Source organism: Micrasema longulum, unplaced genomic scaffold (genome assembly GCF_059751315.1).
Source record: "Micrasema longulum isolate JH-2025_06_02 unplaced genomic scaffold, ASM5975131v1 h1tg000875l, whole genome shotgun sequence".
Classification (NCBI taxonomy): domain Eukaryota; kingdom Metazoa; phylum Arthropoda; class Insecta; order Trichoptera; family Brachycentridae; genus Micrasema; species Micrasema longulum.
In genome coordinates this window covers 142,202-168,703 of record NW_028278067.1, presented here as the reverse complement: position 1 = coordinate 168,703, position 26,502 = coordinate 142,202, and the positions used below count along the sequence as shown (strand labels likewise).

Genomic DNA, 26,502 nt, shown 5'->3' with positions numbered 1-26,502 from the left:
TGTTAGAGAAGATAGATATTTCTCGGTCTGGTATTGACTTTCTTAATATGAAATCCATATGGATTATGACTAGGAATGGTGCGAGAACGCAGCCTTATTGAACTCCGGTGGTGACTTCAAACCACTCTGTAACAATATCGTTAATTATAATCTGGCATTCGCTATTCAAGTGAGAGTCTTTAATTATTTCGCCAATGTTTATAGTTTTTGGGTACCCCAATATGCTTCTTGTATTTTCCAGAGTGTAGGCCTGTGCGAACTATCAAACGCCTTTTCTTAATATACAAAGCGTGAACCCAAGGAACAATTTACATCATGGTTTTCCTCTATAACACGGCGTATATTGTGGATATGATCCGCACAAAACCGCCAGGTTCTCACTTAATACCTGCATTATAGGGGCTCGAACTTTTGTCAATATAATTATATAAACAAGCACCTTCCCCGGTACATTAAGTAGCGTAATGCCACGATAGTTGTCACAGCTTAATAAATTACCCATTTTTTATAATTCATACTCACGAGTAAAACAAACATGGGTATAATATATTATGTACGAATGTATGTATGATTTTTTTTGTTTATTTAAAAATTATCGGTAAGTTACTGTGCATTAAAAAAATAAACAATGTGTGCGCGAAAAGCCAAATCAATAATTTTAATTCATCAAGATAAAAAAGCTATAAATCATATCGTGTATATAAAGTTTACTTTTGAAACACCCGGAATGAAAATATTTTTGTTTCTGTCATAAAAATATTATTGAATGTGTATTTTTAAATCATAACAGTTGGTATTAAATGAAATAGGGAAATTTGAGTAGTACCTGTTTAATTAGACGATTACAGCTTTTAACAAGAAATGTATACGTAACAAAATTTATACATTTACGTATGAAATACGTGTTGGTCCCAAAAAATATCATAAAACATATATTACAAAGCACATTTTTATTGCATACATTCGCACCCACATTCTATTTGTAATTTAAAATTTCCTGTCATAGGAACTAACATTTAAGACCGTGTCTATTGATTGACAAACATAAATATGGTTTCGTGTTATTGTATTATGTACATAGGTGTACATAATTGATATACCCATGATTTCGATGTAATATATTACAGAAAGTAGATAAAATGTCCAGTTTTTCACTTTGTGACACTTGTTTAATGTAATTCCTTTTAACATTCCTAGTTTTAACATTGTAATATAATAAATATCATACATTTAATAAACGATCACAAAATCGGTAGTATTTTTTTCCTGATGCTTAGCACCCAAATTAATCTCACAATTTATTTCAATAAATTACTACAACATTTGTTGCGACGCTTAAAAAAATCACAATTTAATAACATGCAAATTAATACTTACAAGCGCATGCTAGACTATATTCTAACATTTTAATATTGTTTATAACAGTATTTCGCATACATGGGAATATAATATATTACTTTTATTTATTGGTCGGGTATTATTCTTCAAAGTGTCGAGTAATACTGTGTAGTAAGTGATCCATCGAGTTGTTAAACCTTTCCTAGAACTTCATCAGCACTGTCAGCGACCTCCTTCCAGGAGATGTCGATATCTTCCTTTTCGCTGAATCTGGAGCACACAGCCATTCGCAAGAAATACGTTTCTTTGATCTTAGACGGCACGAGATGGATTTTTCCGCGGGCGTTTATCTTCTTGTGGAGAGCTTCATTATCCTCGTTACCTCCTTTCAGTCTGAAGCAAACCAGTCCCATGATGACATCTTCGACTACCTCGAAACGAGCATCAGCCTTGCAGAGGTCTTCGAATTGGTGAGCTAGGGCGATTTGCTTGCGGATATGAGCTTGGAGGTTAGCGACTCCGTACAGTCTGAGCACGAACCAAAGTTTGAGAGCGCGGAACCTTCTGCCGAGAGGAATTTGCCAGTGGCGGTAGTCGGGGGCAGAGCCCTGCATGTCGTGTTTCAGATAAAGCGGATCCACGTTGAAGGCATTCACAACCCAGCTGGGGTCCTTGAGCCACATGGCGGAGCAGTCAAAGTTTACGAGCATCCACTTGTGAGGATTGAAGTTGAAGGAATCAGCCGTCTCGATGCCCTTCATGAGGTAGCGGTACTCGGGGCAAATGAAAGCGGAGCCAGCGTAGGCCGCATCCACGTGCAGCCACACCCCCTCCCTATTGGCAACAGCGCCCAACTCTTCCAAAGGATCAAACGCGCAAGAACAAGTCGTGCCGAGAGTTGCGACAACCTAGAAAAATATTGTAATTATTTTTTGTATCGTTAATGAATTGCATCACGAATTCCATGTTGACATCTAAAACATAGTTTCACACTTACATAAAAGGGAATCAGCCCAGCCTCTTTATCCTGCCGAATAGCATCCTGTAGTGTGGTTCCCCTCATTTTTCTCTTTTCATCAGAATCCAAGAGACGTAACTTCACTCCTCCTAAGAGACCCGCTCGCTCGACTGAAGAATGAGCTTGATCTAAAAAAGCATTTATAATTATATACCTACGAGTATTTTAATACACTTTAATATAAGATAATGTTTTTTTCTATATTGTAAAAGTTTTAACTGTGGTGGTACAAAAATAAATACTCATGCCTAGTTCTACTAGATTATACCTGCTGCAAAACTTTCAAAAACGAACTTCCTTGATTTGTCCTTAAGATACAGTATTGTTAACTTATTTTCAAATTATTATGCATTTATGCATCAAGTAATGCTTCGATGAACTTTTTTTAACTATGGACATTAAATAAAGTTCTAAATCGGCACATTTTTTAGATCAATATTGATTTAACTTGGTTGATTTGTTTAATTTAACCTTCCCCAATATTACATAACAGCCATATTTAATTTCTCACCGCAAATTATTTTGAATGTTATGACATCGTGGATTCGTGGACGAGGTGGATTTTTGATATCAACCTTCTAAAATTAAGCTACTCTGGAAGTGATCTCAGTTCCACTTTCAATGTTCTGTTGAGAAATAATTGGTTTAGTAGCGAACATTGATTCAATTACCAGAGCGAGGCGCTTCGCTTGGTACAAGCATAATCCGTGTACACGTACTAAGGGTGGCCATTGTAGGAACGCTCTTATGAATGTTTAGCTTGAATATCATATAATACAAATATCTAATGAAATATAATAAATAATTTCCTGCCTACCAAAATACTTTTATTGAAACGTTTCTTCGGCACGGGTCATCCCGAAATGATTACCTATACTTTTATGTGTTTTTAGAAATAAATAATAAGGATGTTCAGTGCTTCGGGAAATTGGATATAAAAATATTTTCTTACACGCAGTAGGTTTTTCGAAAACGTACAAAATGATTTGAATAAAAATGAACTACGTCACAAGTTTTTGTGATGGTTTCACGAATCAGCAGAACTCACCGACTAGAATTTGTGACATCACAAGCGGAGTAATTTCAAAATTACAAAACTTTGAAAAATCATACCACTGATAATACGATAGATATATTTTTTATGTTTTGGCTGAGTTTTGTAGTCTATTAAAAAATAAGAAAAATAAAAAAACCATTGAACTTCTTCATTCTGCAAAGACTTTATGTAGTATTTGAGTAAAAACAATACAACAATACGTAATCCGTGCTAATTTTTTTAAAAAGGGGTATGTATTCTCTACTTGAGGGAGTGCAGATATTATCCACGGCTTTATCCCACTGAGTTTATCAAAGGTATGCTTGGATACAACCTTCTGGGGTTGGTAATAACTCTGGTAATAACTCTCATTACAACAGTTTAAAGACTAGGGCCTCGATTACTAGGGGATATTGATGGGAAGTTAACAGTATTATATTGGTTTATTTGATGTCCCGACTACTCTCCAACAACAGAAATAATGAAATTCTGTTTCTCGGTCATCATAAGACTAATTATAGTTGCCATGCGCCTCTATCCAGAATAATTAGATTTGTAAATGAAAATGAATCTTGGTTAACGGAAAGCATTTTTGATAGGGAACTTTTTGATCAACGTTACCAAGTTTTTCAACGCGATCGAGGGGGGGGCGCACGTGGTGGTGGTGTGCTTGTAGCAGTCCGTCGTGAATTTTGTGCAAAGCAAGTACATTGTATCAATACAATCAATGAACTTGTGTGGGGTTTTCTATCTGGAAGAGTATCTGGCAAAAAAACACACATCGTATGTACATATATCCCCGGTGGGTCGACTTACTCCTGTTTGCTTCATTCTTTTTAGAACACAATCAGTGATAACAGTTCTGCTACGGATGATTTTATAGTTATGGGCGATTTCAATATACCCAACTTGATTTGGAGTAAACGTATCGGCCATAATTACCTTTTCCCATCTCACTCGAGTAATGCTGAAATAACTTTATTTATTGACACAATGGCTTTAACAGGCCTAGATCAATACAATCACATTCTCAATGAAAATGAAAGGACCCTTGATCTTATACTATGTAATAGAGATATAAAGATATTGCGTTCAGATTTTTCATTGGTAACGAAGGATAGTCATCACTCCACAATTAATGTTCAACTAGAAAAAACAACGACTCATCGGTTCATCGATTGATCGCATACAGTGTTTTTGTATCATAAGGTGGATTACTATGCTATAAAACTGGGTCTTTCTCAAACGGATTGGCCTACTTAATTATGCTCTACTTTAAACTTGGATGATGCTTTAACTGGCTTTTATAATACACTTTACGAAGTAATTGAAGACTTGGTTCCAAACACAATAAGTAAAAACAAAAAATACCCAACCTGGTACACCCCTTCTCTTATTAATGTAATTAAAGAAAATAAGATGCACAAAAAATGGAAACAATCAAACTGTATTATGGATTATCAAGAGTTTAAACTTTTAAGGTCTAGACAAAAGAGAATTCAAGGAACTTGCTTGAAACTTCTTATTAAAAACAGAGAATGACAAAAATAGAGACAGAAAATGTTTTTGGGGATACATTAAAAATATAAAAAAAGTAAACGCTATTCCAAAAGTAATGACTTATGCTGGTGAAACTATTGAAAATTGTTATGACGTATGTGAATCATTCTCTAAATACTTTAATTCTGTTTTCGATAGAGAAACAAGCGTACACAGTTTATTTAATTTGGATTATGCTCAACGCAATGTAATTACCGATGATAATCTAAGTAGTATTTGCATTAACAAAGACATTGTTTTAAAATACATTCGAATGCTAGATGCAAACAAAGGCCCTGGTAGTGACCGGATACCTCCAGTATTCATTATTAATTGCGCTCATGAATTGTCTCTTCCTCTTGCTCTTATTTTTACAAAATCACTATCGGAAGGATTATTTCCAAGCAAATGGAAGGAAGCAAATATTGTACCGATTCATAAAAGTGGGGATAAAAATTGCATCGAAAATTATCGCCCAATTTCCATACTTCCAGTATTTAGTAAAATGTTCGAAAAACATATTTATGATCAGGTCTATACTCATTTGTCACGGAACTTTCCCGAACAGCAGCACGGCTTTCTTAGAAAACGATCAACAACAACTGATCTAGCAGTATTCACTCAATACATTTTCTCTCAATTTGAAAATAAAACTCAAGTAGATGCTATATACACTGACTATGCGAAAGCCTTTGATAAAGTAAACCATCTTACCCTTTTATTAAAGATCAAACATCTGGGTATTCACGGAGATCTTTTGCGATGGTTAACTTCTTATTTGACAAATTGCTGTCAATCTGTTGTAATCGGTGGCTTCTGTTCAAACTTTTCTTCTATACCATCAGGAGTGCCCCAAGGTTCACACCTCGGGCCACTCCTTTTCAATGTCTATATTTATGATATCAGTCAATTTTTCAAATTTGCACAATTAAGTCTTTTTGCCGATGATACGAAAGTACACTCACCTATTAATAATGATCAAGACAGTATAAATCTTCAAGAAGACCTTAATAGATTAAACACATATTGCACTAAAAACAGATTGTCTATTAACATTAAAAAGTGTCAGCAAATTTATTTTTACCGCATTCGTTCTAAAAAAATAACTATTCATATAAAATCAACGAGTTAACTATAAATTCTTCTACGGAAGTCCGTGGCCTTGGTGTTGTACTTGATAGTAAACTTACATTTAACAAACATATAGAAAATACTGTAGAAAAAGCTTACAAAATGTTAGGGTTTGTCATACGATCAACCAAACCTTTCACAAGAACTGACGCATTAAGAAAACTTTTTTTTTTTATATGTACGTAGTGTCCTCGAGTTTGGTTTGCCGATTTGGAATCCTCAATATAATACTGACAAAAATCGTACTAAACATGTTCAAAACTATTTTCTTAGACAATTAGATTTCAAAAATAATGTTTCATTCTCAAGTAGGACTGAGTCCGCTAATTTTCACAAGGTTCAAAATCTCGCAACTCGGCGTACCATGTTGGATATGAGCTTGCTATACAAAATTGTTAATAACGTAATCGATAGCCCAGAAATTATTAGAGGCATTTCATATCGAGTCCCTGTCCGTAGAACTCGTCAATCTGTACTCTTCGACATTCCTAACTTAATGACCAATTATTTAAAAAATAGCACTCTACGAAGAATACAGATAACCAATAATGACAGTTTTAGTGACATCGACATACTGCATTGGAAATACCATATTTTTATCAGATCTGTTAAAGACATTTTTATTTTATCTCCTGCTTGACTTTTAACTTTTAATTTGTTTTTTAATTTTATCTTTTAATTTTATCTTTTTAATTTTAATTCTTAATTTTAACTTTTAATTTAAACTTTTAACTTAATTTTAATTAAAACTTTTCATTTTAATTTTAATTTTAAACATTTGATTTCAACTCTTAATTTATACTTACATCTACTACCTGCATCTAATAATTTATTGTTGGTTGTGATTTTTTACAATTAAATTTAAATGTTCATGGAAGCAGAGAGAGAGGGAGGAAAGTAGAGTAGCTTTACAATGTCTTCTCCTTTATATGAACTTTTTATATTATATTTTTATTTTTACTTTTTTAGAATTCAATTATTTTTCCCCTCTCCTCGTGCATTCATAATTAATTAGTGTGAAATCTGTAATTGGTCTTACTTTTTTTAATTGTTCTTTTGTACCTTGTTTTATATAAAGACTGTATGATTTCATTAATAAATAAATAAATAAAATCAAGAACTTAATTATTTTAATTGTAAATTGTTTTCATTCTCACAATATATGCATCTGTTTATTATTCTTTCGTCATCCATTCATTCCACGTTCCCAAACCATATTAGTGATCCTTTAAATAAACTTTATTTATAGGAACTGCAACTGCATAAAATTACCTATCGCTTTTACCATTTGACAAAAAGAATATAATAACGGGTGATCTTATCCCATCTACCCTTGTACATTAGACATTGTGGTGTGTACGTTGTCATGGTTAAAATTGTACTTTTTTTAGTATATTCTAAAATACGACACCGTGTGCAAATTTTAATGCTTGCATAGGTGTTCTCTTCTTCCTGGCACTCGCCCAACTCATTGTCTAAGTATTTTTATTTATTTTAATTATTTTGAATCTTAAATAGGGCACTCATAAACATATTCTTATGTGTGCTCTAATAATAACAATGTACATATATTTCATTTATAAGTTGTTAAACACATATTTCTTAACCTTCTGTTTGAATTTTAATGTTTTATCCCATGCTGCATCAGTATGCTGTTGGGGTCGACACTTCTCATTCTAACGTTGTATATTCTTCGTTTCTGGGAGTCGCTTTCATCTAAGCCGTTTCTGTGCAGGATTTTGGAGCATCGAGTTATTCAGGAGTTCTTTGGTCTTCCTCTGGATAACTGTCGAGGAAGATCCACAGACATTGCCTTACCGCATGATCTGCTGATCTCCGACTGATGTGCCCGTACCATATCTGCTCTCTCGTGTCTATTTCTTGTTCAGCAATCAAAAAATTTGTGTAAATTTTAACATTTATACTTACTGGAGCAGTACCCGACCAACTTGGGTATGATATCCTCATCTTTCCAGCCCGGGTTGGCTTCCTTCAGCTGCTGCAGGACCTTGGCCTTGGCCCCCAACAGGGCTACCAGGGTGGCCTCGCTGGCCGTGCCCTGGATGACTCCGCCCCCGCGCCCCCCCGAGCAGGCCAGGAACTCCGCGGGGAGGTCTAGCATCTTGCCCAACCAATCTAGCATAACGACCTCCAGCTCCGTGCAGGCGGGACTTGCGATCTAAGGGTAGAAACATAAATATAACCTCAACAGCGACAAGAAAACATTTAGGACAGGTATTTTGGAAACGTCTGAAGTGTCAATAACTTTACTTATACCTTTTCGATCGTCCCCACCTCCAACCTTTTCCGTCCAGCCCATTTCACACGTATCGTCTGAATCCACACGGCACGGTAAAACTAGGGCGGATGAATATTTATTATCCTGCAATCTTTTATTTATTTAAAATTTATTTAGCGGCTACTCAATCTATATAAAGATCTGCCGAAAAATCGAGTGGAGATTAGTCGGCCTTAAGGTGCACAGATTATTGCATTTTCCTGGCGTAAAACAAATTTTTTAAAAATAAATAAATTGCGCCCCAATAAATATCAATCCACCTGTGTTATTTTACTGTGCCATGTGGATAATTCTCATGGCGAGAAATGGGCCTGTTAATACTTTCTAGTCGTAAATATACTGCTCTGCTTACAACTCTTTTCCCACATATCCTGAAATTTAATTTAATAATTGCCATAAATTTTATTTGAAAAAAAACATGGAATAAAAAAGTACCTGTCAGCTAGCTTCTATTAACCTCTGAGATACCTTGCCATTGATATCATAAAATAATGCGGTAAACATTTTTTTAATTTACTCTATTTTTCACACACTATTAAAAACAAGTCCCGCAAAGTAATAATGACTAAGCATTTTGAGGAGAAGTAAAGCCAGTCTCTTTTATGATAAGTAGACAAAAAAATAGTTTGTTTAATTTTTTAATGAGTTTGAGTTTGTTTAATGACAGGTCATGAGACCTGTAAATGCCTAGACTTTCATAAGTTTTCCCTCTCTGTTGCAAGAAATTTAGATCTTATCAATTGATTTTAGCCAACATTTTGAGTGTGTCCAAATGTTTACTACTGGACCCACCCTTTATAAAGAAAGTTATAGGTTATTAATATTGAAATGTATTGCAACATGATGGACATACATACTTAAAATATCGTTGAGTAAACCAACCTGATGGAGTAAAAAAATGAAAAAGTATATTCAAATGATTTTTTGCCCACATCAACAAAGGTTTCAGCTCTTCTACTTTACAAAAGTCAATATTATTTAATACATATGGATGGTTTAAACAGGCAGAATGGTGATGTTACACCATGTGTAAAATGACAGGTGATAAGCCTTGTCAATGCCTAGGCTTTCGTGTTTCCTTCTCAAAAATGTTCTCTTTCTCCATTGTAATATATGTATATGTCAATTCATTTTTAATTTACGTAGGCAATCTGACAACTTAACGTTATGGTGAATTTTATGGTTTTGAAAACCTTTGGGGATAAAATAATTCGTCGTTTAATTATGAATTGATAGTCCATTATATTGGTAAGGATAAATCCACCCCAGGAAATGAATTTCAGCCAGTTTCCGTGATACGTATTGATTCTTGGTGGAAGATTCAAGGCAGGAAGAAGGAAAGTTCACGAATTATATCTCCATTTTCGGGGTCAGAATTTACTTCATGAAATACATTATTTATGTTGGCCTCAAATACATTTATCTTCTCGAAGATAAGCTTGGATCAAATCGGATTCTCAACCTCTGGGTACTGTGATATATAAATATATACATATATTACGTAGGTCAAGTGCGCAAACTATTAAATTATCGAATGCTTTCTACTCTCTACTCTTTAAAACAATAGACGACTACTCTTAAAAATATAAGTTTTTCATTAATTCACAAGTCAAATTTACATATTTAATTTAAACTCATTTCAATTATTACCTTAGTTTTAGTTTTGTCTTGTGTTAGGTACATTAGTATCAGGATCAAAATGTATTTTTATTTTCGATTATATTTTTTAATATTTCTTATATAAATTATAGTCCACAGTTCATTGAAATCTTTAATGACCTTTGCTTATGTTTCCATGGAATTATTTATTCGTATTCGTATAAACCTTAGTTAGTAGGTACTCAGTTAATTATTTATTAAATTTTAAACGCTTTACTATCTGAACAACCGATAACAAACTGCTTGTAACTATAACAGTTGTGAAGAAAATAACGTAAAAATGTTGCATAGATACTCCATCCGGCACATCCTACTGTCGGCCTCCTCGTGAGGGCCACCGGGCAATGCAGCACTAACTTACTGTAGCAAACGGCAGGGGAGAAGGAGAGTCTTCAGCGCCTCAAAACCGAACTCAACTTGGCTAAGGGAAGGCAACTCCTGAAACAAAAATCGGGTCTAGCCGACCCTCAGGGCCCTTGCAGCCCAGATCTCGAGAGCGCGGGACCAATCGTTCAGTCTCTTTAAAACATCCCGATTACGAAAACACCATAATACGATTAATAATTATTTACTTTGTGGTTAACATTTATTTCTATAAATGTTGGTCAATATTTGTATATAACCATTTACCGACTTATTTTTTTGTTTTTATTTTTGACGATTCGGAAAAACTAGTGACGTCATGTCAAATAATTTTTTTTTCGTACATTTTCAAGATACATTGCCGTACAATGTAATGCTCTAATTTTCACCACACGTAAGAATATATTTTTATATCCAATTTCCCGTTGGATTGAACTTCCTCATTAGTATTCTGGCGAAGAGTCGTGTACGTTACGAAACCGGTAGACATATAAAAGTCGGTAAGTAGTCATCTACAAATAATAATTGACTTGCATTTTTACTACATAATATACGAGTAGTTTGCAATACGATTCTCAAACAACGCTAATTTCCTGCTCTTCAAAACTATATTGATAAAATTAATTAAGATAGTAATTTTGTTTATTATAATATTTTTAGTTTGCATTAAGGCCATATTATCATTCGCAAGGTCCCGAGGTCAGTTCCCGGCTGAAATATGAATTTAAAAACGTATTTTCACTTTTTTTAAATGTGTAAATTGCATTTCTTGTATGAATTCCGATCAGTGCGCTATTTTGGGAAATCAATAAAGATTATTTTTTTAATTTAAAGAAACAATATTTACTTCTGTAAATAATGCCCGTAATAAGCAGTTAAAAATTATTTTTAATGTAGCTACATTATTTCTTGAAAAGAAGTCAAGGCTATTTATAGAAGGTTTTCCAGAAAAGTAGGGCAATCTAGCGAGCATATATTATTACAATGTTTTTTTTCAATCTCAAACATACCTTTAGTTTCAGACAAACATTCTTAAGTTAAAATATTGTTATATTAATTTGATTATTACAACACTTTTTACTCTCACACGTAATCGTGCAAAGGGCATTAGATTAGTGATCCAAATAAAGTTATGTTCGATCAATTTTTAAACTAATATAAATAAACTGTGTGTCGGTATCCACCTCGAAATACAACGTGGTTAGCGCACTTGGCTACTGCGCATGAGGTCCTGGGTTAAATTCACGAGGTTGGCGATTGTGGGCTGGGGTGGAGCCATTTATCTATACAAGATCCATTAATTAAAGTTCAAAAAGCAATTATACGAATCATTTTCAAAAATCTACTTCTGTGTCATTCGGAACCACTATTTTAGAAATTAAAAGTTTTTAATGTGAAACAGTTATTTATAATGACCCTGTTAAAAGATGTCCATGATAAGAAACCACCTGGTTAAAATACACTCCAAAAAAAACAGAGCCACAACTAAAGGTAATCTTGTGGTTCCTCAAATGAAGACAATTTTTGCCCAAAGACATTCAAGTTATATATGACCTCGATGCTACGAGTGAGCTACCTCAAGAAATTACTCATTCTTTCAAAAATAAATTCCCATCTGAAGTTAAAGAATGGCTCATCAGAATTGGCAGAAGTCAGCCGGATGAGGTTCTAAGAATAGGAATTAATGCTGCCTCCAATCTTCAATATTCAATGTCTATTTTTCTTTCATTTGATTTGTATATTATTTTCATATCTGTTATTTTCTTTAGTTAGCTTTTTAGTTTTTGGAATTTGAACTGTTAGTTGCCTATTTAAAAAAATAGTTATTAATTTTATTTACTCTTTGGTCATATATTCTTTTATATCTTATAATTATTTTTTTCGTCTTAATTCGTTCATAATTTTTTTTCGTGTTTTATTTTTGGTATTTCTATATTTTTATTACAATGTACTCGTAGTACTATAATTGTTATTATAATGTAGTATAGTGTGTATATATATATAAATATAAGAAATGTAGCTTTAGAACGGGTATTTTTGTATCTAGTGAAGCTGCTATGATTATTTTTTTGCAATTCAATTCGATGTCAAACACTTATTTCGTATTACTGTATTTACTTTAATTTTTTGCCGATAAACGCCTTATTTCGGCACTGAACCTGAATATATTTCGTCTACAATGTTTGGTCGGTGAAATAAAAAAATTTAATACCCATGTAAAGCCGATGCAGGCGATCGCCCCGCTCAGCATGTCGGCCACGATAGCCGGGTAGCTGTTGGCCGTGGGGAAGTAGGCGTGAAAGCGCGGGGAGTGCCAGTGGGTGACTCCTGGCATGATGACCCTCTCAAGGTCCTCCATCACCGCCCTCCACTGCTCCGGCTCTTGGGGTGCCTCTGCCGGCACCAGCGGCCGCAGGTAGCCAGGCTCCACAGTGGGCAACACCCGCCTAGCAAAAAAGAAACATTCATAAATAACAGAGAGAGAAAACTGTTTTTATATGTAGGGGTTCGAGCTGTCAGTACGGTGGCAGTGACTCACATCATGCTGGAGGGTGTGATTCCATAAAATGCTGGGAACGCCCAGTTACATTCCACCGGCAACACTAAATCGCGTCCACGTCACGAATGGTGGGCAATCAGATCACTCTCATAACGACGTGATCACAGCAGATTACGAGAGTATGAAAGGCGAGTTTCGGGCAACTTCAAACCAGAACCAACCAGCTAAGGGAAGGTAACCCCGACAGAAAAAACCGTTAGAGAAGGCAACGGGAAACCACTCTGGTCATATTTTTCCAGGAATCACAGTACATAAGCAGTCGTCCTGGTTGCAGAATAAAAAAATAGCACGGGACAGAAATGCCTTCGCTGCAGTTAACCCCAAAGTCGTGGGGACCCGACAAGGCACCGGAAGAAGAAGAAGAAGTAGAATATGTAAGTCTAGGCTTTACAGGGCATATCATCTAACGCTGCTGGTTCAACTAGTCATATTGCGTATGTTTGAAAAACACTAAAAAAAACAAATGTCCTATCATTTGCTACCTAAAATATTTTTGTCAGATACCTTTTTACAAAATAAAAATAATTACTAATACATAATTTTGAATTTATTAGATTTTTTACTAATTGATTTAATTTCATAATGAAGATACCAGTCTCGTAGATATCGTGAAAGCGATAAAACCGGTCAGTATTCCCAATTTAAGTATCACTCGTCTTTTATTTTTGTTTAAACTTGCACCAAGAATTTTCAGTAACAAACTTGAATCTTTAAATATGCTATTATTGATTGAATCGGCATTCACTTCGTCACACTTCGTGATAAGTTATTATAAGAAAAAACTTTGCTGTTATAGTTACGCGTTTATTCTATGAAAAGAACCCAACTATAGTTTCGGGAGAGCCGTCTTCCCATCGACGCGACGGGTGATATCTACGTTCCATAGTGAAGTTGTTTTCTTTCCAAAGAATAAACGTGTAACGCTAATTTAATTGTTTATTTACTACCATTATAAAACTTTTATTTGCATTTATTTCACTGAAAATTTATAAATATGTAATACAATAGAACTTTGTTTACCCGAACTCCAGTCATCCGGATGCCAAACATCCAGAAAATAAAGATCTTTTAATAACAAACTACTGCTCGTGAAAGAGTTTCTTCGTCAAAGCAATTAACATTGCTGGAGATGTTTAAGTAATCAATATGTCTCTTTTTTAATGATCCCGTGTAAGTTGGATTCGTTTCGACGTTTCGGCTACTATTGCAGGAGCTTCAGAATAAACTGTGAGTTTTTGTAGAAAAAATATAAGCTTATGTACTAATAATTTGTACCGTGTCACAGTCGGCAGTAGGCACATTCCGTGTTATTTAAGTAGTGTGTAGTGCCAGGAACCACGTTGAGTTTAATTTCAGCCCGTCGTCATTGTTTATGTTATTTGGGTGTTTGTGTATTTCAATAGCCACTTTTATTGTTCGTGCACTGTAATTTCTAGGTTTATGCAAAATCTTTGGTTCAAAGCCGAAAATATGTCCTGTGTGAATAAAGTGTTCCGCTAATGCAGATTTTTCAGGGTGCCCAAGTTTACACGCTCTTTTATTGTCCTCAATTCTATTCTTTGATGTGCGCTCTATTTGCCCCAAAACATATTAATAACAGTGGCCGTGAAAACCTACGCACCCATTTATGTTTAAGTAAGTTTTCAATGTGATTCAAATTCGCTGTTTTATTTCAAAAGCGATAAAATAGGTATATTAGAGTAAATTTTGCGCTTTCTTTCAAACCATTGCCTTAATTCAATGGCCAATCTAATTATCCGCGTTTTTTCATATCCGGATAACGTCTGGTACTTGTTGATCCGGATAGTTGCAATTTTACCGTGTATTAAAAAAGGAATAAGGAAACAACAAATGCAAGAAAAAACGATTAAACGCAACTTTTTACCCCATCCACTAAATTGATTTCTCCGTAAAATAAACTCGACAACTCTTTACTGGTATTATAAGAAAAAGTTTTTCAGACATATTTTAAGGGGAGGACAAAAAACTTTTACTAAAATATTAAAACGAATACTTTTACAGCATTTGAACGGTGTCGATTTAATTAGTTTGTGTGCTTCGTTGCTAATTTGGCCAAGTTTTGCATTGATAACAAATTGCTTTCGAATTGGGCCGATATGAACGGAACGCGTATTTTTATTGTTACGACATTTCTCAATGTCTTACGACTTTCAAAAACGGTAACACTATCCGGTGGCCAGTTCCACTGCAGTCACTTCCACAATAACACAACTGTTGAATAATCTGGTGTAATGCTCCATCAAGGTCCCCAATCATACCGCTGTAGGTCATGGCCTGTACCTCGTTCGTACTAGAAAATCAGTTTCTACAATATTGGAATCGCCTTCAATTAGCTTATATCATTAATATTGCACACATTATGGAATGTTAATAATAATTAGCAACATTTATATAATTTGTTAATATCATGTAGATTTAATACTGCACTACCACAACTTGTTTCTAATTCGCCACGATCGGCGATCGTAAAACTACGACGCGTGTGATTTTCATGAGAGCGTTTTATTTATTTTTTTAATAAGTACTTACTAGTTTGTTATCAAATTATAAATTAAGTATAATTCATAATTCATAAATTGATAAGTACAAAAGTACTGAAATGAAAATGTTGCGGTGGGCAGGTTGTGTAACACGCATAGACAGGATCCGCAATGAGTATATCAGAGGGTCGTTCAAAATGGTACCTATTGCAAAAAACTGACGGAAAGCGGGATGAGATGGCATGGACACGTCATGCGTAGAGATGAGGACTATTCAGTAAGAAGAGCGCTCAATATCCCAGCTAAAACAAGAGATAGAGGTAGACCCCCAAGAACATGGCGGTCTACTATTGAGAAGAGGTTGGACAGAAGATCCTAGCGCTTGCTTTTCTGACCCTTGATGAACCGGCATATAGGGGGAGGGGGAATAAGATAACTACAAAAGTACCTATATCCTTTGTTACTTGGGATCCTTTTTTAAACTTTTTTTTTCAAACCTAGAATGTAAATAATGCCTATTGTTTTTTTTTTCCTAAAACTGTGATAATTTTTGAAAATATTTCATTATGTCCCTACCTTCTTTTGTCTAAAATTTTATCTTTATTAGTGTTTTTTTTAAATTTTATTCACAATATATTGATTTAGATCTATAAAACATAAATTAATTTGATATTTAAGTAAAAAATACGTATATTAATTAGATACATATCTCATATTCGATCTAGGTACGTATTAACTTTCGTAAGGAAACGCTGGAATTGTAATTTTGTACTTGTCATATAAAAGCCCTCTGGGCGTTTATAATAAATAAAGTCTTTATAAAACCTTTGAGGGATCAAATATTTTTAAAAGTCAATGCCGCATTTTACGCACATCCGTCGTTGTTCTGTGATTAAGATGAATTTTCCAAAACGGCTATTTACCTTAGTGTATATACATCTGCCTAGAACTAACAGAAAATTGCTGAAATATTTAAACGTTTGGGAAACCGTAAAATTTTATGTTCTTCTTTACAAAATTTTAAAAACATTTTTTTAACGGGGCTTTCAAAATAATAATAGTAATAAATAATGTTAAATTTATATTAAAAATCACAATGTGAAACTTAATTTATGTAATAGAATTAAGAATACAGGTAAATTAAGTCAGTTTTTGCTACCGTTTACGCAATTGCAAAATGAGGCAGATGACAATATCCGACATAAGCCTCACAAATCGCTAAACTTACCGTAAAGGAACAATAAAAGCAGTAGAGTTTGATTGAAATGAATTCACGGTTTATGGCATTGTAATTTGAAAAAGTAGCTCGAATTTTGGCAAAAAATTGTTTCAAGTATGAGCAAAGTTTGGGAAATACAATTTTGTGTATGAAATGGGACCAGAATCCAGGAGTACTACTCTGAATCACTCTCACAGCACGAGAAAAATGTTTTATCTCGTGTATTTTGTATGTAAATACACGAGATAATACGGCCGCAAGAGCGTTTGGAATACCAGCCCTGGACTAGCGTATTTGACTCGATGGCTACTCTCAAGTAAAAATTCTGAAAAAGTAAATAGAGTGGAGATGATTCCGCCTTGTAGTGTAGTGGTTGGCGTATTTGCCTACCATACTTGACGTCCCAGGTTCGATTCCTGGGAAGGTAGACATGTAATATTGATTTTAAAATAAAATACTCGCATAGATATTTTTGTTAATATTTAAAAACAAATATTACAAAAATAATGTGGACTTGTAAAACGCAATCATTAGAGAGCTAGAAACGTTTAATATAAAATTATAATATGTATTTTTTTTTTTTTAAATTCATTTTTTTGATTAAATAAAAAAATTATAATATTTAGAAAATAAATGGAAGTTTTACACTGCAATATTTCATTGTTCCTGGACTAGCACCCGAAGCGCAAGACTTATCTCCTTACCTTCATTTGACAGATGATCAATATACGCTGCATTTCGTATAACAATGCAGTGCCCTATGCACAACAGAGTACGGATAGAAACACGTTGATGATGTAGAGAAAAACTGAGAAGAACACCCTCGGTTTTTTTTAATGTTGGGGTGTGTGGAGGGCGGCATTCACTGTCAATAAATAAAATAAATTTTTCGTACAGTTTGAATCAATTCAGCGATGGGTTTTCCGTTCCTTTGATAAACATGTTATGAGCATTCACGTACACGTTATGGTCAACATTGCAGCATACATAGTCCAAGTGTAATAATTACTTTAAATTGTATCAAGTGACACATTATAGTATAGTAACTTAATTGAATGTTAACATCATGTAAATGGCCGTGAAAATCTAAAAATGTCAGGTAATCAGGTCAAAATGAAGTAAGGCGCGTATGTAAGATTTACTATAAATATAATACTCGTAACATAATTTTTAAAAGCTTTTGTTACATTTTTTCTGAAATTTAAATATAACATCTGTATTACTGTTCAAATTTTAATTTGTAACTAAAAACAGTGAAACATTTTTTTTAAGGCTTATGATATGTATTTTCTTTACACGAAATAAACTCATTAATGATTTCGAACTGCCTTCACTCTAGCTAAAATTATATCAATAAAAAAGTATGAAAACAAGATTTCAATATATAAGCATCTTCCAATTGACCAAACCATTTATACGTATAATATAATGCGCTAACACTTTTTCAGAATGAACTTTTCAGCGTATGTGTGACCGGATTTTCGTTCGAGTTCGGCGTCCCAGCGTCGATGTTTGGAATTACAATATTAAAATAAAATGAATATCTCAAAAATTTAGTTTCCATGTTTAGTGTCAGATATTTGATATTCGCAAGTTTTCAACGTATTTTTTTACAAATACCGATTAAATACATCGTCTTATATTATGTGGGTACAAATAAATAAGTACGGAAAGGAACTCAATTTGTCTATTTATTAACCAGCACCGAATGGTGCATAGAGCACTGCACTGGTACACCAATCACAGTGCATCTTGATTATTTTTGTCACATGAAGGTAAGTTGATCAGTCTTACGCTTCAGGTACCAGTCTAGAAATATTCTAGTGTAAAAACACCTTTTAAAATAAAAATTTCATGTCAACCATATCGGGAATCGAACCCGATACCTCTTGCATGGTAGGCAAACGCGTAGTCTTGGCAAAGATAAATTTGTCCATATGCAAATATACTTTTTATATAAATTTATATTAGCTCTTTTATCCGCGCCACATGGTGTGCTATTATTATTATTATGGATAACTCATATAGCGCTATTTTAATTTTTTTTTCCCTCAAGGGCGCTTTACAAAGTAATTTTTTATTCATTGGTAGACCTGCGTAGATACCATTACAATAATCGACTCTAAACACTACAAACGCATTTATTAATAATTGACGGATGGCATCAACTGGCAAATTTTTGCGTAGGCATTTAATCTGTCTCAGCTGGTAAAAGCATGAACCTATCGTTCTACTAATTTGAGCGTCAAGAGAAAGGTCAGAATTAAGGAAGGCTCCCAGTAGTTTAAGCATTATATTGATAAGCCTATTGGTGAGCCATGATATTGATATAAATTAGTACACCGATTGAAATGTTCCTAATAAATAAATTCAATGAGAACTAGTTTATTATCATCAATATTATTACTTATCGTTAAAGGTGGTTTATATAGCGCCATTTTCGTGAAAATTACCTCAAGGGTACTGTACAATAAACATCCCAATACGTTTTGCGGCTATAGCGCATCGGTGATTGTTATTCTAATTAGTCTTACGGAATAGTACTAAAATATATTGGTGATTTTTTTTAGTTAAACCCAATCAAATATATACACCTATTGTAAACGATAATGTGTTTTTATGTTATAGGTATTATACGTGCGTAAGTACGAGGAGAAATTATTAATTGGTTGATATCTAATTTTATATGGAATAATCAATGCAGCTGCTACACCCAGAGTTAACAGCCTTGAAATATTTTGCAACTAAAGAAAAGGTATTTATCGGTTCTTAACCGGTCAAATGTTATAAATTACACATTTATATAAAGCACATTATTAAATAAATACGAGTAATATAATAACTTGTTTAACAGGGCTTACGAAATAACAAACAAATTTTATCGTAATTATCCTTTAATTCGTCGACAAGGCTTATTCAAAGGGTAATCATTAATAATTTAAAAGGATAAAAACATTCTGTGCCTTAGAGAATAACACATAAGAGGCCATTTTGAAGTTAAAGATGCAGAAATAATTGCAATTAGCTATTTTATACTTGACTAAACTACCAAAGTCCAAATTCGTCGTAAAAATGCTTTTCTTAGTTGAAAAAGAATGTCCACTTTGTTTTAATGCAAAAAAACATCATTCGTCATTTTAATGTGTACTTTAATCATCAAAATAAGAATTATTTTTCATCAAAAGCTCATTTTAAATTGAAATTAACCTAATTTGGTTTATAAGTAATAATGTTTTGAAAATCGCACTATTACAAAATCTTGTTTCCTGAACATTTTGTTTAATGTGACTCCCGTGGTTAATCGTGAATTTCTGGTTTGCCTTATATTCAATTTGCAAAAGTTACTCAAGGCGGATTTGAAAAAAAAATGATCTTAGCATTTCGATATATCATGAACTGGTTTATGTGATCATTTTACGCAGTGTTAATAATTTAATATTCTGCCTATCTTTAAACAAGATCATTTCTTCAATATTTCCTTTTGTTGATTTTACGTTTTATTTTTCATTTATTCATTTTAAATTACATTTGTATACTGAAATATTATGGTATTTGTGGATGTGCCTGTGTTAAGCTATAATAATTCATAGCATAAAATATCGAGTAAATTAAATCATTCATAATGATGATTCTAGGTGAGATGATTCAATACATAAATTTAAACATAACAATCTAAATAAAAGAAATAACATTAAATAGGTACTTATAAAACTAAGAAAATAATAATCACTCATATGAATTAACAAACATTAACCAGTATCCAAAATAATAATATCATTAAAATTTATAGAATGGTATTGTACAAAAATATAATCGTTATGGTAATTTAAATATGGTTTATAAATTTAAAATTAAAGTAATCAATAATGTAACAAAATAAATGTTTTATTTTTTTATTTTTTTTTATTTAATAGCATAATTATACATTTTTACAATTTAAAAAAAAAATCCCTTGTTATATTTTTACTAAAACTAAAATCCCACCAAGCCACTTTTTGAAACGATATTAAAAAATAAAACCATATATATATTTTTTTTAAAACCTAAAATATAATATAGCCATATTACCAGTTAATGTTTTTTTATTTATTTCCCTATAAGGGTCTTGTTTATTTTATTTATAAAACAATCAATTACAAATTTACTGAGAAATCAGTTTTTGTTTACATAAGTCAAGTTTTCTAAATTAGTTAAACTTACCGATCACGAATATTTTCTAGATACTTCGCAATGTATTCAACCATCTCTTTGGCAAAGTCAGTGAATTCTGGGGCCTCCATCGTTTCTAGAATTATAACAATGTCACACATTATAAAATATTTATGGTCGAAAACATCAATCACAGCGAAAACAACATATAATTCTATGAGTACAGTTTATAAAGCTTATCAAGGTGTTTGTTGATTTGTCGTATACTAAATTCCTTTTTCCTATTTTATAATATTTATTTTCTTTGTAATTATTTTATTTTTCAATCAGTTGCAATTTTTTATACAAATACAGGACTTGTGATGGTCACTTCAATCCATCAACATTAGTTTTTACTTCTTTTTTAGAAGTCTTCAAAACAATGTCGTCTGTCACTGGTTTACCAAAATCAATTGACTAAGTTTCAATACTTTTACTTTTAAAATATTAAAAAAATTACACCAAATACTGCTATACATAATAACCACATTATATTACCATTACATATACAGACAATTAGTAAGCATTACAATAAAAATCATACATTTATGATCCTTACAACATATGAAATCACAACGAACTAATATTTTTATGAAATCCAATAAATATACCATATGTAATTTAATAATTTGTTATATTTGTAACGTGACAAATGTAAGTTAAAATCTCCGAAAAAAATATATAAGTAGGTAATTATCATATCAGTTATTATTAATGAACTTAAATTAACAACCCTGTTAAATAACCCTGAAGAGTGAAACGTCTTGTTACCGAAACAAGTCAATTGTGTAAATGAATAAAGTGGTTCATAAAACAAAATTATTTCATTTCTCAAAAATCATCCAAAATGAGTATGGAGGTACTTACTTCTTATTTAAAAAAATAATTGAAGCCTCTTTCTTCATTCGGCGAAAATCAATTTGCAATAAATTACCATTTTAATCGTAATAATAAGCATTGAATCCTCAACACATTAGGAATTAAGATCATAGTATTAAATATTTCAAAGCATACAATTTAACTGTAGGGGTAGTAATGATCAAATATGAAAGCTTTGCTTTGCGTCAAAGCTCTGTCAGAAACAGAGTTCCTGTGTGAGATGATAGAGAAGGAGCATTATTAAGTTTTTTTGTCCTGGATCAGAGGGGCTCTAATACAAGAAAAGTCAATTGTAGATACTGAAGTTTGTATGACTACTCCTATCATATTATACTGTTTATGTACAAGTATGTATGATATGTTTTCGTATACGTTTAAGAAGCTCTTTTACCTAGGTATTTAGCAATTAACAAATCAAAATCATTACTAGTAATTAAAATAAATATATTTTACAAATTGGTAATCAGATGGCAGAAGGGACCATTTGAAATTTTGTATTTTTTTTAGTTTTTAACAGTTTTGATAATGTTTCAGTAAATACACGGAAAAAAACGACACTCTTATTTAATAATTATTAAAAACTGAGCAAAACACTAAAATACTTTTGTTTGTAGATTGAATAAATGTCTTATTTCGGCTCTCTTTAACGATTTTTTTAAATATAGACGGTCCCTTTTGCCATCCGACTACCGAAATTATTGTACACAAATAAAAAGTGGGGCAAAAATTAAGCAACTGAAAACATGCAAGGCACACTGAAAACAATTCGGTACTAAAATGTACAAAATAATTAGACTGGAACATTCGTACATTTATATTTCAAATAGTTTATAAAAAAATATTAATTACATTTTGACTTTCAAATAAATCAAATTCGGCCCTGATTTTATTGCGACAAGGGTACGATTAACTTACTCATAGTAAGAGAAATATAATAAAACGATACAGATGAGTGGCATATTATGTACCTTTTACGTTTTATTATAATATTCATACTTATGTACATATTTAAAATATTGTAAATAGGCTAGAATATTCCCGTCTAAAATTACACACAATATGAATAACATACCGAACTTCAAATATACGTCGTCCTTGGACATACTGAAAAAATATTCAGTGTTCAATATTACACATAAAAAAACACACTTTTGATACCTGACTAAACTATTCGGTACACCTGTCTGACATGTTGATATTAATTATTTACATGAATGTAAAAAGAACAATATACTTTTACTTCGGAATAGAGTTTAACGTACTATTGACAACCAGTTTTGTACCAAATGTACCACGTGTTTGCTACGTGACTGGCCAATTACAAATATCTAAAAAAAATAATACAGAAGAAAAAAAAAATTTGCTTGTATCATACTGAAACATAGATTTTTCATGAAAACAGATAGACTTATTCTCAACTTTATTTAGTTATTAGTAATGTGAAGTATACTTACTAATTTATTCTTTGATCGTATAGATATAAAATGAGGTACGATTTTTATTTTTTCCTATGAAATACAATAATATCAAACATTTTTAATTGTATTTAAGGTTACACTACACAATTTTTATACAGACATTTAAAAACATTTTAGAAAGATCCCAAAGGTGTAAATTGTTCTTATCTAACCAGAATTATTTATTTATTTATTCATCATCATTTTTCACCCATAGCCAAATTTTTTCGTTTGCATTTAATCTGTCTCAGCTGGTAAAAGCATGAACCTATCGTTCTACTAATTTGAGCGTCAAAAGAAAGGTCAGAATTAAAGAAGACTCCCAGTAGTTTAAGCATTATATTGATAAGTCATGATATTGATATAAATTAGTACACCGATTGAAATGTTCCTGATAAATAAATTCAATGAGAACAAGTTTATTATCATCAACCTTATTACTTATCATTAAAGGTGGTTTATACAGCGCCATTTTCGTGAAAATTACTTCAAGGGTACTGAACAATAAACATCCCAATACGTTTTGCGGCTATAGAGCATCGGTGATTGTTATTCTAATTAGTCTTACATCATCATTTTTCACCCATAGCCAAATTGCAGTGTATATGGTTAATTTCTGTTACACGGAAGGTTCGGTGATCAGTGATGCCAGTCCAGAAACAATGATGTATTGCAGTACCGGGAATCTAACCTGAGACCTCAAACATAGTAGTCGTCCGCGCCAACCACTACACCACGAGGCGGACTTATCCGCACTCGGTTTCCGTCTTCAGGATTATTACCCGAGAGGAGCAGAGTAAAATACATTCGTCCAGGATTCTAGTTCTATTTTACATACAGAACTGGGTTTTCTTTATCAGCCTGGACAGAAATATTGTTTATTTATTGCGTCAAATTGTGTATCTACCACCACCCCATTGGCCATATTTCTAGCTACATAGTATTATATTAAAGGTTTACAGAAAAATTAAACCGATGTCAGTAAATTCATTTTAACAAAAGAGTAAAAGAAACATTTAATAAAAAATGTATCATTTTATCAAAAAAATAAAAAAACTAAACGTTAATTCATTATTGAAGATATTTTTATTGCGTTTTTATGATTTACCCAAATGCTTCAATTTTGATTTCCATTTTTAAGGAGTTGTAAATAAATCACTATTAAAAATGGGAATCAAGTTGAGTCCGCGGCACTAGCCACGATTATGTATTATGTTATTTATTGCAAGGTGAAAAATATCAAAACAAAATTATTAAGAAATACCCAGATTGGATTCCCACAAATTTGTACCACGATCATGTTTGGGTTATTCCCAACACATTCCCTGCACAATAAAAGATAACACAACAATATGAATTATTGATGATTAAATTACTTTACAAAACGCCGTTGGATTTGACAGCTTAAAAGTAATTTTAACAATATGACCTTTGACAAAAAATTTTTTGATGATTAAATGTATGTATTTTCTTAATCATGAATTGGAAAAGTATATATTAAATTATTAACCGTAGTAGGAAAGTAGAAGATTATTAAATGAATTTTAAGGTACTCATCTTATTACATTTATAATTTTCGAATTATTAAAACTCATCAATCATGATCGTGCCAATCATTAATTTTCGAATTAATTCTTTATTGAAAATATAATACCAAAAAATATTATATTATATTATTTAATATCTTCTAAATCATTGAAGTTTCAAGAACAAACCACATAAATATTGTTTAATATTTCAGAAGCATGTATTCTACTTGCTTATTAAATAAATCGTTGCTTTCTTTCGCAAACGGGTATCTTCAGGCGTGATCCCGTGGCTAGTGCCACGGACTCACAGATCAAAGGTCCGAGGTTCGAACCCCACTCAACCCCAATTTGATTCCCAATTTCTAATGGTGAGTTCCTTACAACTTGTTGAAAATGGCTCCGAAATTAAAATATTTGGATAAATAATATAACGCAATTAAATGCTCTAACTTTTACCGCGCGTAAGAAAACATTTTTTATATCAAATTTCCCGTAACACTGAACTTCTTCATTAGGTTGGTACATATTTATTATATTCCTTGAAACTTTTAAAATAACAAATTAGACGTGTCAAGTTATAAATAAAATATTATTACATTGCAATCAATAAAAAAATTGCCAAAAAGAACGGTATTTTGAAATGTTATTTTGAGTTTATTTATATTTGGATAATCCATAAAACTAGTAAATTTATTATTTTAATGCTCTATTTTGTATTTTTTATGGCCATAATCTCCAAGATGGTAATTCTAAATGGAATCAAAATAATAAAGCCATTTTATTTTGTTCATAAGAGATTAATTATCAAAATAATAATTCAATTTCGACACTGGCAAAAAAATATTTTATTGGATGATCGCCAAAAAACGTAATAGTATTGTAATAATATATATTGGCACCTACCTGTGGTTGTAAAACTGACTAGTTTTCACTAAAATAATGATTTGAAAATACAAGTTTGAGGCTTTCGGGTTTAAATTATATTGACAGATGAGACGGGTGTCGAGTGTGGAGTGTGGAGTGAACACGAGCGCTCTCTGTCACAACCACGGTACAATAAGGCCACAATCCGCGATACTGAGAGTGGGTCGTGGGTCGTGGGTGCTGACGGGCACCCTGTATACCAACTGTTCCCAAACTAAGAACCACTTCTAACAACTGCTTAAGTTTTTATCGAGTAAGTAAAATACCAAAAAAATCATTTGAAATTCCGTATATTATGACTTATTCAACATTTACATAGCCAAGACGAGCATTTTGCTTCATTAGAGAGACATATATGTTAACTATAAGTTGTAAAAATATAATTATCAATAATGTAAAAAAAAGTATAGTAAAATTGTAAAAGAACAAATAAATAAACATGTATGAAGAAATATATAGAACTAGTAATTTTTAATAAAAATATGTTTTCATTTTTGATTTATGATTTATTATGGCAGCGTTAGCATTTACTTAGATTATCCAGTCGATTTTACTAGTTGATTGCAACGAATTTTATAAGTCTTATGCACTTCAGCATTCAGTTTTAATATTAATTATGGCAGAAAATCTCACATCACACAAGTATGAGGTAGTGGAAGGGAGAATGCTTTTGATACTTCGTTATAAAAAAAAATATATTTCATGAAGTGAAACTGAGAAAGTGAAATGTTTTTACGTGCAAAAGAAGCCTCCAGAGATACCATTACATATGCATAACTATACAAAATAATATATTTGACTAATTGGTTCGGGGTCTTCACTCTCCACTGAAGTGAGACAAGGCTGCGTCCTTGCATATGCA

The 26,502-nt window shown here is 32.4% G+C and overlaps 1 protein-coding gene across 2 annotated transcripts; it reads right to left on the bottom strand.

Moving 5' to 3' along the window:
- Window positions 1–814: 814 nt before the first annotated feature.
- On the bottom strand, window positions 815–25,780 carry LOC148278480 (aromatic-L-amino-acid decarboxylase-like). Of its 2 annotated transcripts, XM_088231347.1 has the most exons (7): window positions 25,620–25,780; window positions 22,803–22,834; window positions 20,864–20,948; window positions 12,596–12,830; window positions 7,992–8,241; window positions 2,336–2,484; window positions 815–2,246 (listed from the first exon to the last, which is right to left on the bottom strand). In XM_088231347.1, exons 2-7 carry the CDS (start codon window positions 22,831–22,833, stop codon window positions 1,530–1,532), a joined length of 1,467 nt encoding a protein of 488 aa, XP_088087473.1. In that variant the 5' UTR covers window position 22,834; window positions 25,620–25,780; the 3' UTR covers window positions 815–1,529. The 2 variants fall into 2 exon arrangements, with proteins under 2 accessions (XP_088087473.1, XP_088087474.1); XM_088231348.1 differs by lacking the exon at window positions 22,803–22,834 and having other exon boundaries at window positions 25,620–25,774.
- Between the last annotated feature and the right edge of the window lie 722 nt (window positions 25,781–26,502).